The sequence below is a fragment of the Camelus ferus genome, chromosome 4 (assembly GCF_009834535.1).
Source record: "Camelus ferus isolate YT-003-E chromosome 4, BCGSAC_Cfer_1.0, whole genome shotgun sequence".
Taxonomy (NCBI): Eukaryota; Metazoa; Chordata; class Mammalia; order Artiodactyla; family Camelidae; genus Camelus; species Camelus ferus.
Genome location: NC_045699.1, coordinates 67765346 through 67785413, shown reverse-complemented (window position 1 = coordinate 67785413; position 20068 = coordinate 67765346). Strand labels below are relative to the sequence as shown.

Below are 20068 nucleotides of genomic sequence, written 5' to 3'. Positions count from 1 at the left end.
TGGTTTTGGCTGCCTGACACTTAAGAGCAGCTGCCACTTATGATCTGCCTACCATGAGATGGCTAAGTACTTTCATACACGGTTCATCCCAACTCTGTGAGGGGCACTGCTCTCACCCACCTTAGATGAGGAAACTGGGGCTCAAGGAGGTGAAGCTACTCGTCCCACCCCACTGGCCTGTCATTAGGGATGGAGACATAGATGCCCACAAAGGGAGGACGTCTTTCCAATGTGAGTGGAGGGCCCATCAGTCAATCTGCTCCAGGTGGAGGAGATCAGAGCCTGCTCCACCTGGACCCTGGGGAGGTGACTCTGGCCTTGAAGGGCACTGTAATGGTGACTTTTCTCCAAAGCCAACTTTTAGGACCATAGAGACAGGGTGGTGGCCAGCCTTCCCTCCCAAGGCAAGCCCTTGAGGACTGGAGGAGGGCTGTCACAGGTGGGGTGGCTCTGGCTGGTCTGCTAGCATCAGCACAGAGCAGCCAGGATCTTCAGGCACTGGAACCAGACCATCTGATCACTTTCCTGCTTTGAGAAGATTTGTTATTTGAATGTTCAGGGCCAGAAATGCAAAATGAATGGGCAGTGGTGAACTCCAGACATCATGGGATTTCTCCAATTGACATGGGGGCTCCCAACTTCAGAACCACAGACACTTTTCCCAGCATCACTCTGGGAACACGTGGCTGACAGAATGTATCCCGGAAAGGCCATCTTACTGTTCCCTCCCAGGGATAGATCTTGGCTGCAGTAGGTAAACCTCCTCATGGGAAGTCTGGTCTGGGGAAGACGTAGGCTGGCAACCAAGTAGAACACCTCAGTCTCAAAGCGTGTTCAAGATGATGAGGAGGAAGAGGATAACGGGGATGATGATGATGGTTACAGGATGATAGTGATGATGATGATGATGGGATGAGGGTGGTCAAATGGTAAGATGACAGTGATGATGGGGATGATGAGATGATTTGGATGATGGGGGTGATGGGTACCGGCAATGTGCTAAGCAGTATTCAATCATTATCCTGTTTAATCACACAACACTGTGGGGCAGGCACTATTTTTATCCCCACCTTATAGATAAGGAGTCTGAGGCTTAGAGAGGTGGAGTAACTTGCCCAAGGTCACAACACTAGGAAGAAGAAGACAAGTGCTACTGTTGAGATGGAAGTAGCCAGGGTCCTGCCCGGGCCAATGGCATGGTAAGAATTCAAATTAGCCGAGGCAGGTCTGAAAGGCATCTTCCTCTCAATGGCTTTCTGGTACACACTAGGTGGTAGGTATCTTGGGGGTTAAATTTCAAAAAGCCCTGAGTTTCTGTTGCTGGTTGGGAGTGGGGAGCAAGGAGGAGTCTTGGATAATAATTACACTGAGGTCTCAGGAGTCATTCTTCTACCTCCAGTGCATGGAGCCCCTTGTAGGAGCGCAGCTGGGGACGGGTCCAGGTGACGCTGCTCATCAGCAGTGTCCACCTGCGCCAGCAAACCCGTGACGGGAAGCCGTCCCAGTAGACCAGGGCTTGGGCCTGGTCACTTCCTGACGAGCCACCCTCATCTGCGGGCTGGAAGCTGCCTCCCTGAGTCTGCTGGACCCTGGGATGTCCCTTCTAGCAGGACTTGTTAAAGGACTTTTCCTATCTGGGAGTCACATTTTCTCTGGGCAGTGTCCCTGATTCACTGAGTGGGTTCCTAGAAGCCATATTTGTACCACATGCTTAGCTGAGTGGACAGAACACCTGATCCATTTAGGAACCAGATTTGAGAGGCTGAGCGTCAGGCTCTGAGGCTGAGTGAAGATATAATGTGTAAACTTGGGAGCTGTGAGGTGTCCATCTTCCCCTGTGTAAGCTGACAGTTTCTAGAAACCTAGGCTGCAGAAAGAGAGGGGAGCACAGCAGGTATGGTAGAGGGGGCAACACACGATGGAAGGAGGGTCCTGCCCACCTTCTAGGACTCGACTCTGAGGGGTCATAGGTACCGGACAGAGAGGCTGTGGGCAGAGATTTCTCAGCTACCTGTGAAGCTGCAGTAGCTAGCAGGTAGGGCCCAGCCCCGTCTGTCAGGGCCCAAGGACAAGGTCAAGCAAAAGGCCAGGGACAGTTGCCTGCTCTTCTCTCCTAGAGGGGCCTGAGCTCATGGGTGGAGCCTCACTTGTCAGACTTCAGTGTCCGTTGCTGAGAGCAAGGCAAGAGATGGAATATTGAGGGGAAACCAAAATCAGAAGCTTGGAGCATCGCCCAACTGGGCTGCCACTAGAGGCAGAGCAGCAGAATGGGAACACAGAGCAGGATGGATCTGGGGAAACCAGACGGAGAGGTGGGCGGGTGAGGGGCACGAGCCTGTGGGGTTCCTAGGCCTCCGCCATGGGGCGGGGGGCAGTGAGGCCATTTGTGAGAGTCACCAAGGAAACGGCCATCCTCAGGGTTACACTTCAGCTGAGGTGGACCCCTCACTCCAGGGTCGCCCACAAAGCCTCGCTTCCGTCTCCCAACATGCTGTGCAGTTTGGGAATCAAGAGGCACTCTTGTATCAGGGCATCTGCCAGAGTCCTCTGATTGTCTCCAGGAAGAAAAGGAGTATTTTTAAAGGCTCTGAATTGAGGGTAGCAGGCTTGGGGCTCTGCTGCCATGATTCTGCTTTCCCTGGGTCTCCCTAAGGATGTTGGAAGATTTCATAGGCTAAAAGCAACAAGCCAAGCTCTACACCCCAGAGCACCTGTGGGGCCAGCTGCCTACAGCACCCTCTTAAAGGGGCCCTCCCCACAGTTCAGTGTCATGCTGGAGACCAGCAGGGCTGGTGGACACTTGTCTTCATTGTAGTCCATCCATCCCATGATGAGTGAACTGCCATTTAGGGAATTTTCTCTTCTCTCCACCCAGCCTTAGACTCCTGGATCACTTGCTTGACAGCAAGAGGTTCTTACTGAGTGAGACTCATACAAATCCCAGAGTAAGTTCCCCGAATGTAGCAACTCCACCTGTGTGCCAACTATTTCCTACCAGTATTCTCACTGTAGGGTTGGGAACCTGAGGCTCAGCGAGGTTGAGAGACATGCCCAAGGTCACTGAGACAGTAAGCAGCCTTGACCTCAGGCCCCTTCCAGCGCAGCTGATAGTGTCCGGAAGCCACCACAGTCCCTCACTGCAGAGGCATTCTAAGAACTTCAGAGACCAGGGCACATCATGGAGCCCCATCTCCTGCAGAGACTCGGGGATACCCAGCATTCCTGGGCCACCTCTCCCCTCCTGGAACACGACTCTGGTCTCACAGCCTCCTCGGTCCCAGGACCCCTTGGAGGGCCCACTGTGGTCCTCTTCCCCAAACGTCCTCCAGCTTCTGCTGAACCATCGCCCCTATCAGAAGCCACCCCTGGATCCGCAGTCTGGCTCGGGTCGCCCTGGTGGACTCTCCCTCTGTGTGCCCCACGTCTTCTTCCACCTGCTGGGCACCTGGCATGGCTGACTGAGTCTGTCTCCCACCCCGGCTGTGAGCCATGCCCTGCCCCCGGCTGCAGCCCTCCCCGTCCCTGCCCCGGGGTACAGAGGGGCTGATGCGCCGTCCCCTCCTGCTCTCCTCCCCTCTCTCACCCGGGGCTTCCTCCAAGGACCCCTCTGCCTCCTGGTCTCTCCACCACCCATGTTTTGGCCCATAAGCCAGGTGAGCAGGCTCCTCCACGCAGCCCGGCAATGCCAGACTGGAGAAGATGGGTGGCTGAGTACCTTGTAAAGAACTTCGTGACATGCTTTCATATTTCACCTCTTAAAAACAGACCGGTAAACATTCCCGATTATACCCTCTTTTAAAAAGTTAACTGTTGTTTTTTTCCCTGGGTGTTAAAGAACCATTTACCCATTGTACAAAATGTGGAGGATACAGAAAAAGAAAATTAAGGAAAGAAACTCACTCAGTAACTCTACAGGCAGGGCTAACCACGATGAATGATACTCTGTACTTTCACATGTACACGCATACGTGTTCATCCCTATCACCCGCTTTGCTCTTTCTAAAAACCTCATTTAAAATGTTTCGCTCCTAGGCTGATATTCTTGCTCTCACTTTAGTGCCGACTCAGGCACAAAGAAGCAGCAGTTAACTCTTACCGGCAGGCCTGGCTAAGCCCCCCTCCCCCTTCCCTTTCTGAGACCTCCCAGGACCCTGAGGTGAGAAAACGGCAGGTCTAATGTGAGGGAGAGTCCCACCCTCCCCAGTGACTCTGGCCTCTGGTTCTTGAGGGCCCTGACCCAGGACCACCACCTGTCCTCTGGGCTCCAAAGACAGGAGAGGGCCTTGAGGGCAGCCCGGAGGCTGAGAAATGACCAACACCTCCCTGGGTCTGGCCGCCTCATGGCTCCAGTCTATTCCTGTCCCTCCTCAGCCCACAGGTTCTGAGACCTTGCTGAGGCTGAGATGGGTGAGGGGACAGGAGGATGAGAGCAGCAGTGGAAGGTCCCCCTTGCCCTCTGAACCCTTACTCCATAGTCCCAGCAGGAACAGGGCTTGGTGGCCATGCCTGGCCCACTCCCAGAGAGCAGACCGGTGGGTCCCTGGGGCTCTGGGGGCTCCAACGTGCTCTTCAGGGCTGGACACTTCAGGCAAGCCCTGGGCACAGCCTGGGCTCTGGTTGCCACCCAAGGATGCCTTTTGGCCACAGAGCTGAAATGTCCGTTCATGCGGTTGAACTAGGGGAAGACAAACTTGCAAGACCGGGCCAAATGATCCCACCCTTGGCTGGACAGTGAGAACCCTCCTGCCCGCCTGTTCCCAGTGTCATAAAGGCTAAGGTGTGCCCTCAGACTAACAGAGGGGTGTGTGCTGGGGGTGGGGGTCACTGGCTCGGGGCCTCCCTGCCCTGCATGCTGGTATCTGGCTCTGTTTCTCTTCCTGGCCGAGGCCAAGACTGTCACCAGGGCCAGAGGGCTGGTAGGAAAGTCAGTTGAAGGTTATGGCCCATAAACTTCAGGGCTGTGGGGCAAAGTGCTGCCTCCCAACCTAGCCTGGCCTCTGGGGGCTGGAGAAGCCGGGACCTCATTCCTGCGGGTGAAGCCCAGCCCTTTCCTGCACTTGCCTCTAGTTCCGAGGCCATTTTCTGCCCAGGCAGGGGTAAAGATGCACCCTCTGCGTTCTTACAGCGTCTGCCAGGGACAGCTGGCAGGGTCCGAGAGGGGAGGCTCTGTTGGGCTAAAAAGTACTTTGGAGGCTATTTGGGGGCAGCCGCTGGCCTCTGGGCCCAGGCAGGGTGAGGCCCTGGCTTCTGGGGAAAAGGGAATCTGCCCCTTTTTAATAAGCAGCAGCGATGTGACCTGGGGGAGGCCGGGGGTGGAGGACAGACCCAGTGGGCCTGGACACTGGGTGGGCAAAGCTCAGGAACGAGGGAGGCCCAGGTGGCAATGTGAACTGTGGTCACTGAACTGTGAGAGAAAAGAGCAACATTTTACAAAGATTTCAAAGTGCGTGAAGTAAGTCCTCTCCATGGGGTCTTCAGAGAGTCTAGAATGCTCACATGCTTTTGAGGGAGTGGATTCTTTCTGGTGGACATGAGGAGCTGGAAATGGAGACTGCAGGCTGGGCCACAGGAGCTGGAGGCCAAGGGGCAGCTGCGTCAGGATTGTCAGGACCGCCTTGGGTCTCAGAAGGGACTGGAGGGGACATCCTAGCCCCACTGGCATCTTCCAAAGCAGGTGGTCTCCTGCTCCCCTCAGCAAGGAGGTGCTGGACCAGGAGTGAGGTCCCAAGAAAACGAGAAACAGGAATTCTCCCTGTGGGGCCGCTCTGAAGGCTAATGGAGGCAGGGCCGGGCATCCACGCAGGTGAGCTGTCTGTGAGGCCAGTGCTTGCAAGAGATCCCACCCCTAAAACATCTATTACAGACATTCAGACAGTAAATCGAATGCCAAATTCTAACTGAAAGAGAGAAAAGAGAAATGCTACAGCCTTCAGTGTTCCCCCTGAATGGAGTGCGGTACCGTCTCCCTGAGGCAGGAATTCTCTCACCATCTTCCTTCCTATAGCTCCAATCTCAGTCACAGGTGCTTAACAGGAACTGTATCTGCTACCCTCTACCCTCAGTGACTAGCGTGGTGTCTGGCAGGGAGCAGTCACTTAACAGCTTTGAATGAATGAGTGAATGAATGAATGAAGGAATGAATGAGCTAATGAGGAGGTTCAAGTCTGGTTGACATTCAGGATCTTGGCACCGTGCCTGCGTTCCCACTGAGTGCTCCCTGTGACTGGGGAGACACCAGGCTGCCCATAAGCCACCTTCCTCAGGGTCGCCCCAGGACTCCCCTGGCCGGCGCTGAGAAAAGTCAAACTTTGGCTCATTAGATCCGGAGTCTGCCTGGGGCCTGTCTGGCTCACACCCACTGCTGGCATGGGCAGAGGGAGGGCAGCGGGGCCACCGGCCTGCACCCCCAAATGAGAGGAGACCAACGTCCCTCTGGGACACCCAGAGCAGGACAGAGGGAGGAGCTCTGAGGGCTCAGGGCGTTGTCCCTCCCCTTCTCCGGGCCCCACCTGGGGTTTCACAAGGACAGACAGACTGGCTGATGGACGTGGGCCAGTCCCCACAGCTATCACAGAGGCTGTGGATGAGGCCTGAGCATGGTGGTGACAAGGAAGGCTGGGTGGTCAGGAGGATGTGATGAGGGTCAGCTCTGCCCACCAGGGGAGCATGAAGCAGGGCACACCTTGCTGTCCACATGTATAAATCGGGGATGTTTCATGAGTAACTACTACGGAGGAGAGCCTGACGACTGGGTGAGACTGAGACGGCCTGGCACACGGGGAATGCTCAACAAAGATCATTTGTCAGTATATTATGTCCGCCTGCCCTGTGAGGACTGACTCCTCTCTGGCCATTTACGACTGTGGGGACTGAGGAGATGGGAGGCTTCAGTACCAGAGGAGGGTGTGTGTGTGTGTGTGTGTGTGTGTGCACGTGCGCACACACATGTATGTATGAGGTGTGCGTATGTGTGAATGTACATGGGTGTGTGTACACCCGAATTGTGGGAGAATACCTGAGTGTACGTGTGTATGAGTAGTGAACACGTACACGTGGGGACAGTGTGTATGTGTCCATGTGAGAGTGTGTATAGCCGTGAGTGTGCACAAGGGCCCCTGCACACTAGTGTAGGGGCTACTCTGAAGGATGGTGCAACCTGCCTCCCCTCAGAACTTGAGTCACCACAAAGCCCTTCACCTTCGGCGGCAGCGCCATGGCTGTGGGAGCTCCCGGTTCACAGAGTCCCTGTCTCCCCAGAGCCCCCCAGGGGCCTGGTGCTCAGAAAGGGCCAGCATGTGGAGGAGGTGCGAGGGGATGAATTTTGGGGTGGGAGGCCAGGCGGGCTTATCGCAAGGAGGAATCCCTGGGCCAGGGGTGCCTCTGGCCCTCACCAGTGCCCAGCAGGGCGGGTGTTGGCCCAGGGCCTGAGGCGGCTGGGGTGCAACGCTCTCAGACCCCACCAGGCGGAGCCACATGCCCGTCCTCAAGCTTCTGGTTTCAGGAGCCCACATTTCAGACCAAATCTGCACCCAGATCTCCTTAGGGGCTCAGCCTGAGGAAGAGGCGTGGGCCTCCGGCTCCTGGGCTAGTTCTGGACCAGAAGATGAGTGGGGCTGCTCAGAGCAGGGGGCTGGGACCCCTACCCCACACCCATCCTGCTCTGCTGCCTCCCCTCCTAGTCGGCCCTGCCCCTGGAGCTACAGGGCAGCCTTAACAGGCGGGGTACAGGGGTTGGGGGTGAGATGGGTTGGGGCTGGTCTCCAGCTCCCTCGGGCCCTGAGTGACTCCCCTGGGAGGGAGGCCGAGCTGAGGCCACACTCACCTTTCCAGCCCTGAAGACATCTCTTCACTAAACTCTGAGCTCTCACTACTGCCTGGAAAAGGAACACAGATCAATAAGCACGGTGGCCTCACAGAAGAGGGGCCAACCCCAGGGCGACCTGTTCTCCTGGGTAACCAGGCCCGGGCCCCGAGCTCCACAGACATGCTGGAGAAACAGCTTCCTGACCCCATGGGCATCAGTGTGCCTTGGGTATTTGCTTTGCTGCTGCTGTTCCTGACTCTGCCCATCCCGTCCCGCTGCTCCCAGGTGGGTCCTCCACTCCCTTCCTCTGCTCCCTGAAGGCTGCAGCTGCCTGCTCGCCTGTCCTCTGGGGTCTGGGTCCTTAGGCCTCTGGCTTGGCCTGGCCTGGCTCCACCACTGCCTTCCTTCTGGCCTAAGCGACACCACTGCTCGATCAAGCCACACCTGGTGAGGACAGGGGCCAAACGAGCCTTCCTCCAAAGGTCAGGCCTTGACTAGATGCTGGTCACAGAGCAGCGGCCTAGCACTAGACAGAGCCGCCGGGGGAGGGCCCCTTCAGATCCCTGCCAGTGTGCACACAGAGGGGCTCACTCCGCTCCCCACACCCTCAAGGCCTGCACCCCTGGGGCTGACTGGGACTCCTTGCTTCACAGGGCTCTCCAAGGCCCAGCTCTGGCCACAAGGACAGCAGAGAGATCGTCCTTGGAGGTGCCTGCGTTCCACACTCTTTGCCTGGGCTGCCTGCTGGCACCATGGCCGGGCAGCTGGACAGGAAGGAGGAGGAGCAGGAGATCTCAGGCCCCTTGAGAGTTACAGGACGGAGGAGACTAGTTCAGCTCCAAACAGGGCACATGCACACACGGCAACGTGCCCCCAGGCTTTCAGCTCCAAACAGAAAAATATCAGAGTTTCCCAAGGAGAGGAGCTGAGAACCAAACTGTCTGGTGATCTCCCGCCTGGATACCGGACAGCCTTGCATCTGACTCAGTTTTCTGTCTCAGGAATAGCTAGGCCTGGGCTCAGACACAGCTCAGAAAGTTTCCTGGATGTAAAACAGCGGTTCTGCTGCCCAGCTGAATGCTCTCAGGCCGGCATTTCCCAGACTGGTTCCTCAGAACCCCATCCCGCAGGACTCTCAAAGGGAAAAGCTTCCATGCACAGAAAATGCGGGAACCTGCAGACTCTGCAGGCTTCTTGGAGACCCTTACAGCCCATCAGCACATTAAAGCCTCTGAGAAGAGATCTGGATGCCTGGTTTAACCCAGCCTTTCCCCAACACATTGACCCTGAACTCTTCTGCAAGGCACAGTAGGCTACGCTGTCCTCAGCTGGTGTCAACCCTTGACTGTGTCCAAGCAGGATGACCTCTTTCCTGGTCAGAAAGTAGACATGGGTCTTGCTTGTCACAGACTTTCCAGGGAGTGGGAGACCGCTGCCCCCTGCAGAGATACTGCCTCAGAAGCTGGCTTCATTTCATGGGGACATGGGACATGAGATTCCTGCCCGACTTTCCTGTCCACACCACCCATTCCTCCCCGTGCTCATGGGCCCTCCAGCCTGCAGGCCTCACCAGATCAAACCCCCAGCCTGGCAACTAACTTGCTACCAGCCGTGGGAGTGCTCCCTGTTAAGGGAAGCAGACAGACACACAGACATACAGACTACGGAAGCACAGGCACACTGAAAGGACATGGCCAGCAGAGAGTACACTTGTCTGATGGCAGTAATGACCCGAGTGACCTGGTCAGGGGACCTGGGCACTGCAGGGGTTGGACCTGCAGGAGGAGTTCCATGCTGTCCTTAGCTCTGACTCCCCGCCTCCCCATCCCGGATCAGCTCCTGTCTGTCCACTGACTTCAGCGCCACTTCTGGCTGAAGTTCAGACATGCAATTTCATCCCAGAAGATCAATTTTTCATTCTCCCTCACTCTGGCTTCTCAGCGTGAAGGCGAGTGACAAGTGAGTACCCGGTGGCCACCCAGCTGCTGTCCCCGGCAGCACTTCCTCCTCTGCCCTGCATGCTGGGGCCTGTGGCTGCCCAGGGGACAGAGCCTCACGGGACAGCAGCCGGGCTTTGGCAGTTGCCGGCTGGTGACGACGGGTCTCAGGCACCTGCTCTTTCCACCTGCCTGCCACTCCTGGGGCCACCAGCAGGATGAGGATAAACCCAGGGACTTGGTTAAGCCCCGGAGGCCAGGAAGCAAAGGCTTCCCTGACTCTGGTGACGCCCGCGGGGAGCCCTCTCTGCAGGGGGTGAGGGGCCACTGGACACTGCACAGTGACAGACAGACACAGACACACGCCGGGCCGTGGCCCACCCGCTGTCATGTGTAGGCCAGAGACGCTTACCGAAGGAGAGTCCATTGGTGACAGCAGAGGAGGAGGTGAGGGCGAGGCCCCTGCGGGGGCTGCGGGACTCTAGGACGCTGTCGTCCAGCAGGTGCCTCGCTTTCTCCGATGGGAATGTCGCACTTTTACTCTCAACTACACTCAACTGACACATCATACTGGAAAATGGAAAGGAAGAAAGAAGGCAAAGCTCCTTATCTATGGAGTTAACAGTGGTTACACCTGCCCTGGGGTCCTGAGCAGATGGTGCAGCTGCACGAGAAAGACCTCCACCCAGAACCATGGTCCAAGTCCAGGCTCTGCTCTATCTCCCGGGGTGACCTTGGGCAAGTCACATCCTGTTTCCGAGCCTCAGTTTCTCCATCCGTCAAATGGGGACTAACAATATGTGTCCTGTCTGTCTCCCAGGATGACCAGGAGGCTCACATGAGCAGATGGTGCTTGTGAGCGATGGGGCCACACAAGGTAAGAGGCAGCATGACCCTGAGGTCAGCACGTCTGGTTCTGGAGCCACACACCTGCTCCAAATCCTTGCTCCAGACTTACTCACCACTGCAAGGTACTTCACCTGCTGACCCTCACTGGACTCATTTTTACAACGTGTATAACATGTAGCACCTACCTTGGAGGCCTGCAAGGGCTCAGTGAGATGATGTTTGACAGGCAGAGGATCTAGCCAGGTTAAGCCCTGAACACTTGGAACAACCATTTTCTCCTCCAGCCGGTGAGTGACTCCAGGGCTAGCCTGGGCCAGTGGAGGCTTGTGTCTTAGCGGTGGAAGGAAGGAAGGAAGGAAGGATGGGAGGTAGGAAGGAGGGAAGATGGGAAGAAGGAAGGAAGGTAGGAAGGAACAGAGGGAGGGAGCAAGGGACCCAACTGTTCAGGATCCTGTGCCCAGCACCCTGGGGTCATGGGCATGGCGGCCCCCAGCCAGGCTGAGGACGTGTGTCCCCTGGCTGTCAGCCCTGCAGGGCTGGATAACTGGCTGCAGGTTAGCTGCTCTGCAGGCTTTCTGCAGCAATCAGCCAGCAGAGACCCTGAGCCCCAACATGCAGGCACCACGAGACACTCGTGCTCCCTGGATGACAGTCATGGTGTCCACTGGACTCTGGGGTTTTCCACGAGGGAGGCACTAACCGAGCTGGGGCAAACTTTCTGGAATCCCACTAGTGTTTCCGTGCCCTTCCCTGCACGATTCCTCCATCGGCAGCTGAGCCAGTGAAACCCGTCACCATAACACAGCACAACACACCCTTCCTGAGCCCGTGCCAGCCTGAGGAGAGGGCGCCAGCCTGGGATGCTGAGGGCACCGGCCGGCAAACCCCAGCCGGGGCTGGGGAGGGCCCCGGTGGGCAAGCATCCCCAGTAGCCCTTTAGCCCACGCCCCACGTTCAGCCCGGTTTACAGCCCGGGGGCTCGCTCAGTCACCCACTTGTTGCCCAGGCTGTGGCTCTTCCTGTGTCTCGGGACTGGGGGCGTGGGGAGGCTGCCAGCAACAGAGGCGTCAGGACAGGTGGGCCGCCGGCTGAACCTCGCAGAACTGGAGCCAGCAGAGGGGCCTGTGAACAGAGCAGAGAGACAGAGCGATGGCGAGGGCCGTGGAGGCTCAGAGGAGGGGGGCCCAGGTTTGCGGGAAGGCACCTGGCCAGCTGTCAGAGGTTCACACAAGCCCCGAGGCTTTCTACTCATCAGACACTGATCTCTCACTCCCAGCTTCCAGGCTGACACCCAGCTGTCAGGGTGTCCCACTGTGCATGGCACCCCTGCCCTGGCAGCCTGGTGGCTAATACAGAGGAGACGGCTGAGGATGGACGTGGGGGGTGGACACGGGGATGGGTGGCCTGGGCTCGTTTCCCGTGGTGGGACTTATCTGAGGCAAGTCAAGACTTCACAGTGAGTCCAGGTCCAGTGCCCTGACCCCTGTGCCCTTCCCTGGCCACTTTCTGTTCTCACCACACATCCAACGACAAGGGGCGTGGAGAGCTGACTAGGGAAGCAATGGATTTCTAAGTTCCAGGAAGGCAGGGGTTCAGACCCAGGCCTGTCAGTTACTGCCCTGGGTGGGTTACTTACTCCCTGAGCCTCAGTTTCCTCATCTGGAAGGTGAGAATAGTTCACTCACCTTGCAGGTGGTTGGGAGAGGTCATGAGGTAATGTACGCAGAGTTTCGCAGTTAGTACTCACTCTGGTTGTATTATGATAGTATTACCATGTCCTCCTCTGCCCCAGTCATAGGGCCAATGGGAGGTCATCAGAGCCAGGGGTTTGGGGCCACACACCCCACTGAGCAGCATGTGCAGACACTGAGGCAGAATCCTTTGTGCTGGTCACACCCACAGCTATATTTTGAGAGGTGTGGTCCTGATCACTGTTGTGCTCTTTGGTTTCTATGGCTTGCAAAGGGAGGCCTTTAAGGGAGGTGACCCCAGATGCTGGCCTAGCCTTCGCTACCTGGGCCAGACACCGGAAGCAGGGGTCAGGGGTTCCCTGGAGGGGCTCAGCCACTTCCTGCAGAGCACATCAAACATGGCAAACCAAGGGGCTGCTGGCTGGCCATGCTGGGGAACTTTCCTGGAGGGCCTGGGAGGCCTGAAGTCCACCCAGCATGTCAGATCCTCCATGACAAGATACTGCAGATCAAAAGCCCCCTGCACAACTCACAGATGCCCTCCCTTCCGAATGATGCCACCCTCTACTGCTTGTCAGGTTTGAGCTCCCTCAGTCCAGACTTGCAATCACCACATGCATCTCCATGCACACTAGCCTCCCTGCCAGGCCTGGGGAACAGAGAGCCTCCCCCATGGGCCCCTCATCCTCCAACAGCCTCAGGTTGGTGTTGTCTACACAGGCCTTCCTCTTCGGCTCCTGGTTTTGATTTGATTTTAACTCAATAGACAGATAGGCTGATGACTTTTGACTTTCAAGTCTTTACTGCCATCCTCTTTTTCTGAGCCTGAGACCTACATATCCATCTGTTGCCATGATACCTCCATCTGAACTTTCCTAAGGTCACTGTTCAGCCATGGTTGAACCTGGAACCTCCTCTTGTATTTCCAGCCTTGGCTGGAGGCACTGCTGGCCATTCAGTCACCTGGCCAGGAAGGTGAGGTCATCTTGGCTACTCCCAGACTGTGACCTGCCTTTTCTCACTTGCCATACACAATCGCCAAGGCCCCTAGATTTTGTACACACTCTCCCTGCCCATCGCTCTTGTCACTGACTGGTTTGGGTCCCCACCAGTCCAATTATCTCAAATCCAACCACTATACAGATTCACACGTGTTTGATAAACAAAGAACTGGCCACGTCACTGCCTTGCTTGCAACTGTCAGTGGCATGGTGTTCAAACCCTGCCATACCTGGGCATTTCAGCTGATCTTAAAACCCTGATGGAAGAATACAGGCACAAAGTAACCAAGACAATTCTTACAAAGACTAGTACAGGACTTGACCTACTAGATATCAGAATAAAACACAGAACGATAGTAATTCAGACAGTCTGGTGTTCGGGCATGGGTAGAGAAACTGTCCAGTGAAACAGAAGAGAGAGCCTGGACTTGCTTCATGATGGTGGTGGTCATGCAAGTGGGGAGGGAGGGTCTTTTCAGTACACGGAGCTAGAACCACTGGGTTCCACGTGGAAAAAGATGATATTAGAGTCCTCCTACCTCATATTATACAAGTTATAAATGCCACAAATATGAAAAGCAAAAATGCAAAACTATTGGGGGAAAACAAAGAGACAATCCTTATGACCTTGGGGAAAGGAAAGAAACAAAAGGCATAAATCCTAAAGGAAGGGGGTAGGGTATAGTGGTAGAATGCGTGCTTAGCATGCGTAAGGTCCTGGGTTCAATCCCTAGTACCTCCATAAAAAAATAATAAATAAACCTATCCACTCCCCCCCCAAAAAAAAGAGTTTAAAAAAATAACCCAAAAGGGGAAAAAAATGAACACATTTGATTACATTTAAAATTAAACATTTCTTCACCAAAACAAATAAACAAAAGACAGCAAAGCATCCTTAAAAAACAAGTTGTTGTCCAGTTATCTGTTACCCACATCACCAACAAAAAATTCCTGCTTAGATATAGTGAGAACTTCAAAAATCAGTAAGAAAGAGACAAGCCACAATGAGAAAATGGGAAAAGGAAACAAACAGGAAATTCACAAAAAAAGGAAATGACTCTGATGACCAACATCTATAAGGAAAGATGCTTAACCTCACTGGTAATAATGGGAATGCAAATTATAGTACAAATGAGATACATGTTCACCTCATTAGACTGTAAAACAATAATTAATCTGACAATATCGAGCGTTGGCTAGGATGCGGAGGCACAGGAATGCCAGGTCAAGGCTCATGCGAGTGTAAAATATTTGGAAAGCAATTAGCAATGCTGAGTAAAGGTGAAGACCATGCCTTCATGGCATCACCATGACCCCAGGATTCTAATTTTGAATGTCTGCCCTCAGGACACACTTGCATTCATGCAAAAGGAGACACATTTACAAGGATGTTCAATGTGGAAGCAACCTACATACCCCTCAGTAGGGAAATGGACCAATGAGCTGTGGTCTATTCATTCAACAAATTCTACAGAACAGGAAAAAAATGAATAAACTGGATCTACAGGTATCCAGAGGAGGGAGTTGTCTTAAGGTCTCAAAGCCAACCTGCATCTGGCATCTCGAGAATGCGGCTCCGACAGACCAATCCACAATAGTGAAGTCGGAGAGGCACGGCCTGGCCCTCACCAACCTGGTGAGGGGCGTGTCTCAGCTTTGTGCACGTGTGCATCTTCCCATGAGGGGATCCACACCTTCAGCAGCTTCTTTGAGGCTATCATTCCTAACCAGGAATATATGTATCAGAAGCATCTGGGGAGCCTGTGAGAAACAGAGTTTCATAGGCCCATCAAAGAAGATCTGATTTTGTTGGCCTCGGGTGGGTCCAGGGCTCTGCTCTTCGGGTGATTCTGCTGTGTACCCAGCAAAGACCTTCTGCTCAAAACACTGGAATGAAGGCAAGTTTTGTCCTGGGGGAAATGTCCTGTGTAGTTGCTCCAGGGAAGAAAGTCAAGCACAGAAGCCATCCGGCTTTGTTTCTGTTTTGCACGTATTGCTCAATAAATGAATCCATGCAGAGGGTGGAATTTGCCTTGTTTATCAGCTGCACGGACACGGGATTACAGTCTCCCTGCCTGAGTCACTCTGGCTCCTACCCTGGGTTCAGAAAGTATTTTGTAAAGGTCAAATCGCCTCACTCCTCCCTCCGTGGTCTGAACCGGTGTTGTTGTAGTAATAACAGTGGTGACACCCGAATGTCAGGTGCCTGGTGCCATGCTGTGTGCTGCGCTGCCATCCAGGAGGTGGGGGCTCTTAGGAGGCCCTTTTTGCAGGTAAGAGGGCCCGGGCTTACACATCCACCACATGCAGGACTTGGACCCAAGGGTCCACCACTATCCTGGTGGTGGCAAATGGGGGCACAGGGATGGGGAGGAGCTCTAGCAGTTCAAAGGGCAGGCACCAGTGAAACCTGAGGAAGGAGGAAAAGCAGCATGTCGGAGGTGATCTGATAGGTAGGAGGCACTTCCTGCAGGAAACACGTGACAGATAAGGTCCAGTTGCTACTCTTGAAGAAGGGAAGGTGAAGGAGACTAACATCTATTATGCACCAACTGTGTGCCAGGCTTGTATAAACACCTCACGTCTGAGTTCACTGACTCTTGTGCGGTTGATCCTTTTATGATCGCTGTTGTGAAGGGATGCTCAGAGGCACAAGTCGTGTGGTGCAGGGGTGCTGGGTTTGTTCCTGTAACTGGCCTTGTGTACAGTGAGAGCTGGACACCCAAGGCTCTTCTGGGAACTTACCCCGCCTCCTGATCCACTCCCTTTCCCACCTGTCTCCATGTGGTTCCTGCATCCTGGCTCTGATCCCCAGTTCCGGCTCTCCCAAGCTTCACCCTTGGTCTCTTCCGCTCGGCTCCTGACTCTCCCTGTAGGCCAACTCCCGGATCCGCCCCCCTCTTCCTGCTGCTTTGGACAGCCTCGGGAGGCATGCCTGGCCTCAGATGCCCCTCAACCCCACTGACGGAAGGGTGAGGGGCACAAGCAAGAGAGGCTGTGATCTCCCTGGGCCCAGTGTCAGAGCTGATGCTGCTCTGAGTGCCCTGGGTCTCAGCCACTTCCATCCCTGCATTGTGGACCAACAGCCTGGGTTTGAGGCTAAAGCAGAAGAATTTCCATTCAGCCGGGACCTCAGAGGGGGTGGCCTCTCTGCCAGTAAGTGACACTCTGCTACTGAGAAGCCTCACGTTCCTGCCCTACCAGGCCTGGAGGGGGGGCCACCATGTGACAGTACCAGGGACACGTGTCTTCTGGGACGGTTTCTAAGCTGGGCGGCTGTCGAGTTTGTTTCTCCATGTCCTTGGGTCAGGGGTGGGGGTGGTGATAATGGGCCGGGGCCCTGGCCTGGCTTAGCAGATAGTGGCCCCCGCTGCCCGGCCCGATATGGCACGGACAGCTGGAAAAACTGACCACGCGGCTTGACTATCTCAGAGGATTGCTCTGTTTTTCCTCAGCATAATTTTTCCATGAATAATCTTTAAGTGGCTGTTTCTTTAGCAGTTTTATTGGAACATATGAGAACTGACAGTCACTGGGGAATGAGCTATCATGTTGAAAAAAGTCTGGTTTTCATTACATTTCTCTCAAGAAACCAACATGCTGCCCAACAGACCGCTCATTGATTGGAAGAGAAAAGAGCACAGGGCTTCTAACAATGGCTCTGGAGCGGACGGGACTGAGGACGATGAATGGTGACAGCAAAGAACGCAGGCTCCAGAAGCAGACAGGCCGGGGTCCCACTGGGATCTGCCTCCTGCAGGCTGAGTGACCTTGGGGGAGTCACCTTGTGCCTCGGAGCCTGAATTCTACCTCTGCAAAACAGGGACAGCGGTCTGGCCTGGCAGCCTCCCCGAGGGGAGGAAACGATACAGGGGCCCTCCCTTCTTCCTGCACAAACGTTTCCTAGGCCTGCAGCGGCCTCCGGGCCAGGTGCCGGGCAGCCACACTGAGTTAGAGCTGGCATTCTGCCTTCACGGAGTTTACAGTCAAGTGAGGACAGAGACAAGTAACCAGATAATCACACCCAGGAAGGACACAAGCTTTGACAAGAAAAAATAAACCTGGTAATAGCAATAACCTTACCAATCGGATAACTACTGTGACAACGACGAGGTGGTAATGGTAACAGCTCACGTTCGTCAGGCGTCTACAAGGTACCAGGTACCGTGCTAGACGTTTTGCACGTAGGACCTTACGTAAGCTCTACAGTTATGCGGCCTCACAAGCACTGCTGGCATCTTAATGTCACAGTGTGGGACCTGCAATCAGAAGGGTTAAGGAGCTTGCCCAGGCAAGCTGGGGGTGAGCAGAGAGCCTTGAGTACACTGAGAACACAGGAAGGTCAGAGAGGACCTGGAGGGTCTGACCTCACGACTGGGGCAAGAATTCCAGGAGAGGCAGCTGCATAGGCAGAAGGAGCGGCACGTGCAAAGCTCCCAAGATGACTGACACAGGACCCACTTGAGAAACTGCAGAGAGCCAGCCTGGCTGAAGTGCCGAGGGTGGGGAGTGTGTGCGTGCGCATGCATGCACGTGTGTAAGGGGGGCCAGGCTGGGGCTGCAGGGCTGAGTGAGGGGCTGGAGTTTAATGAGGGGAAGGCGTGGATAATTTTAGGAGAGGGGGTAATAAGCTCAGATTTGCACCCTAGAAAGCTCTTTCTGGTCAAGACCACAGGCTGGGAAGAAGAGATGTGATCCAGAGGCATCTAGGAGGTGGACAAGCTGGGAATGGCAGAGGGAGATTTGGGGTAACCCTCAGTGGAGGCTGGTGCTGTTCCCTTAGGAGGGAGCAGACTTGGGGGGTGGATGAGAAGCTCAGTTTGGGACTAATGTCTGCGGGCCACTGGGTAGATGGGTGCGGTGGTCAGGAGACAGATGCAGCTGGGGACAGGGGTGCAGGATTTGTCAGCACAGGGGTGTGGGAAGCCCCAGGAGTCAGTGAGACAAGCCAGGGCTGTGAGCTCAGTGGGGAGAGGGAAGGCCCAGGACAGAAGGCAGGCAATCAGTGTTTGTAGGGTGAGAAGAAGAGACAGGCTAAGAGGAAACTTGTGTATAACCAGGGTCAACAGAACTAATATTTGAGAAAATGATCATTTTAGATTCATGAGGAAGGTGACCTCGTGATTCATTTGTAACTCTAAAGCAAGGCGGCTCGGAAGCGATGCACTATTCCCCTGACCTCAGCAGCCCCTGGTCTCAGCTGCCTTGCCCTTCTCTCAGAGGCGGCCTTGTGCAGGTAGCAGACATCTCTGGGGCTGGAAGACAGCAGCGGCCCCTTTCCTCTGGTCCAGGTCTCTGGAGTGAGCAAACTGCAGGGGCTGAGCCTGCGGCCTTGGTGCCTGGATGCTGCCAGAAGCCAAAGTCCTCTCTGCCCACCCACATGGGCCACAGCCGGCAAGCCTGAAACGCCCCAGAAATGACCTTCTGTTCATCCTGTATATTTCCCCTGGGAGAAGAGACAAATGGGAGGAAAGAACTGCAGGTCTTCACCCATCCTTGGGGTTAAAGTAGACAACAGCGAGGGCTTTCATGGAGATACAGGGCCTCGCCCTCCAAAGATTCATGTCCCTGAATTCTCACAAAGAGGGTGACCACCCCAACCTCCCGGTCACATGCAGTGCCCTCACAGTGCCCATCCATTTAAAGCTAAGGAATTTTGTGTGATTTCCTCCTGGCTGTCCATCTCCCCCATGGACACCAGCTCTAGGGGGCAGGGGCTGTGTCCCCAGTGCCCAGAGCAGGGTTGGGCGAGCAGTCAGAGCCCTGGCTGACTGTGCGGAGAGGAGCCGGCTCTACCAAGGAGGACACACGGCTGGATCGGGAGCTGCATTCCCATGGGTTTCCAGCAGCATCCGAGGGGCCCTGCCCTGGGTCAGCACTGCCCGATTTAAGCAGCCTGGCAGCCCTGCTGCCGCTCACGGGGGTATATTCCAAGTCTCTCACATTGGAAATTAATGGGAGGCAGCTGTGTCGGAGGGAAACGACTCAATCTGGAGTCACAAGACTTGCGTTCCAGTCCCGCCTCTGCCTGGGGCCGAGCTGGGAGCCAGTGGTCCAGTCTCCTCGGCTTCTGAGCCTCCGCTTCCTCACTGGAGAAGAGGATGACAACTACCATCTGGAGCTGCCGAGAGCACCGCCCTGAGTGTCTGGTGCACACGGTCTGCTTCACCAGACTCCAAGGGGCTTCTGTGTGTCTCCATTTCTTTCCTGCGCCAGATGAGAGCCCTGTTCCCAGACCGGGGCCCTCTCTGGGTCTGCCAGAGCCCTGCGGCACTCCGGGCCCCGAGGGCCCCTCTGTACAGAAAATCTGTTTGTGTTGAAAGCCTTCTCTGGCCAGGTTTCACGGTGGAGCCTGGGAGCCGGTGGTTCCTACGTTCACACGCACTCTGTTTCTCACACGTGCAGCTCTCACGGGTCCTTACTGTGAGCCAGCCTCCACCTCACACATTACTCAGTTTGCCCCCGTTCACTTCTTTCTGAAAAACGGGATCCAATCACCCTTCAAGTGTGGTGAGGTCCAGACACTTTCTCCCCGGAGGCAGAAGGCCCAGATTCCCAGGCCACAGCGGGCAGCAGTTTGAGTCTTGGCTTCTCTGCCTGATCTTGACATAACAGGTGACCGAGATGGAGACTCCATGGACAAAGCAGATGTGAAATGCCAGGCCCCTCCCTGCCCTGAAAATATAAAAGATGGGGTCCCCGCCCCTGACCTGCCCCTCACCTACGGGGAGCTCGCTTCTCTGCAACCACAGAAGGGGGTCTCCAGGCCACCTGAGGACTTGCTGT

At 55.2% G+C, this 20068-nt stretch overlaps 1 protein-coding gene across 12 annotated transcripts in view; it reads right to left on the bottom strand.

Moving 5' to 3' along the window:
- Positions 1–20068, bottom strand: part of RALGPS1 (Ral GEF with PH domain and SH3 binding motif 1) — a 269898-nt gene that overhangs the window by 16563 nt on the left and 233267 nt on the right. For 8 of the 12 annotated variants that reach the window (XM_032478473.1, XM_032478471.1, XM_032478472.1 and 5 more), the window contains 3 exons: positions 11586–11712; positions 10154–10311; positions 7823–7874 (listed from right to left, as the gene is read on the bottom strand). In XM_032478473.1, the coding sequence (XP_032334364.1) occupies positions 7823–7874; positions 10154–10311; positions 11586–11712 (337 nt within the window). The remainder of the gene's footprint in view (positions 1–7822; positions 7875–10153; positions 10312–11585; positions 11713–20068) is intronic. The other 4 variants (XM_032478478.1, XM_032478479.1, XM_032478480.1 and 1 more) reach the window with 1 other exon arrangement.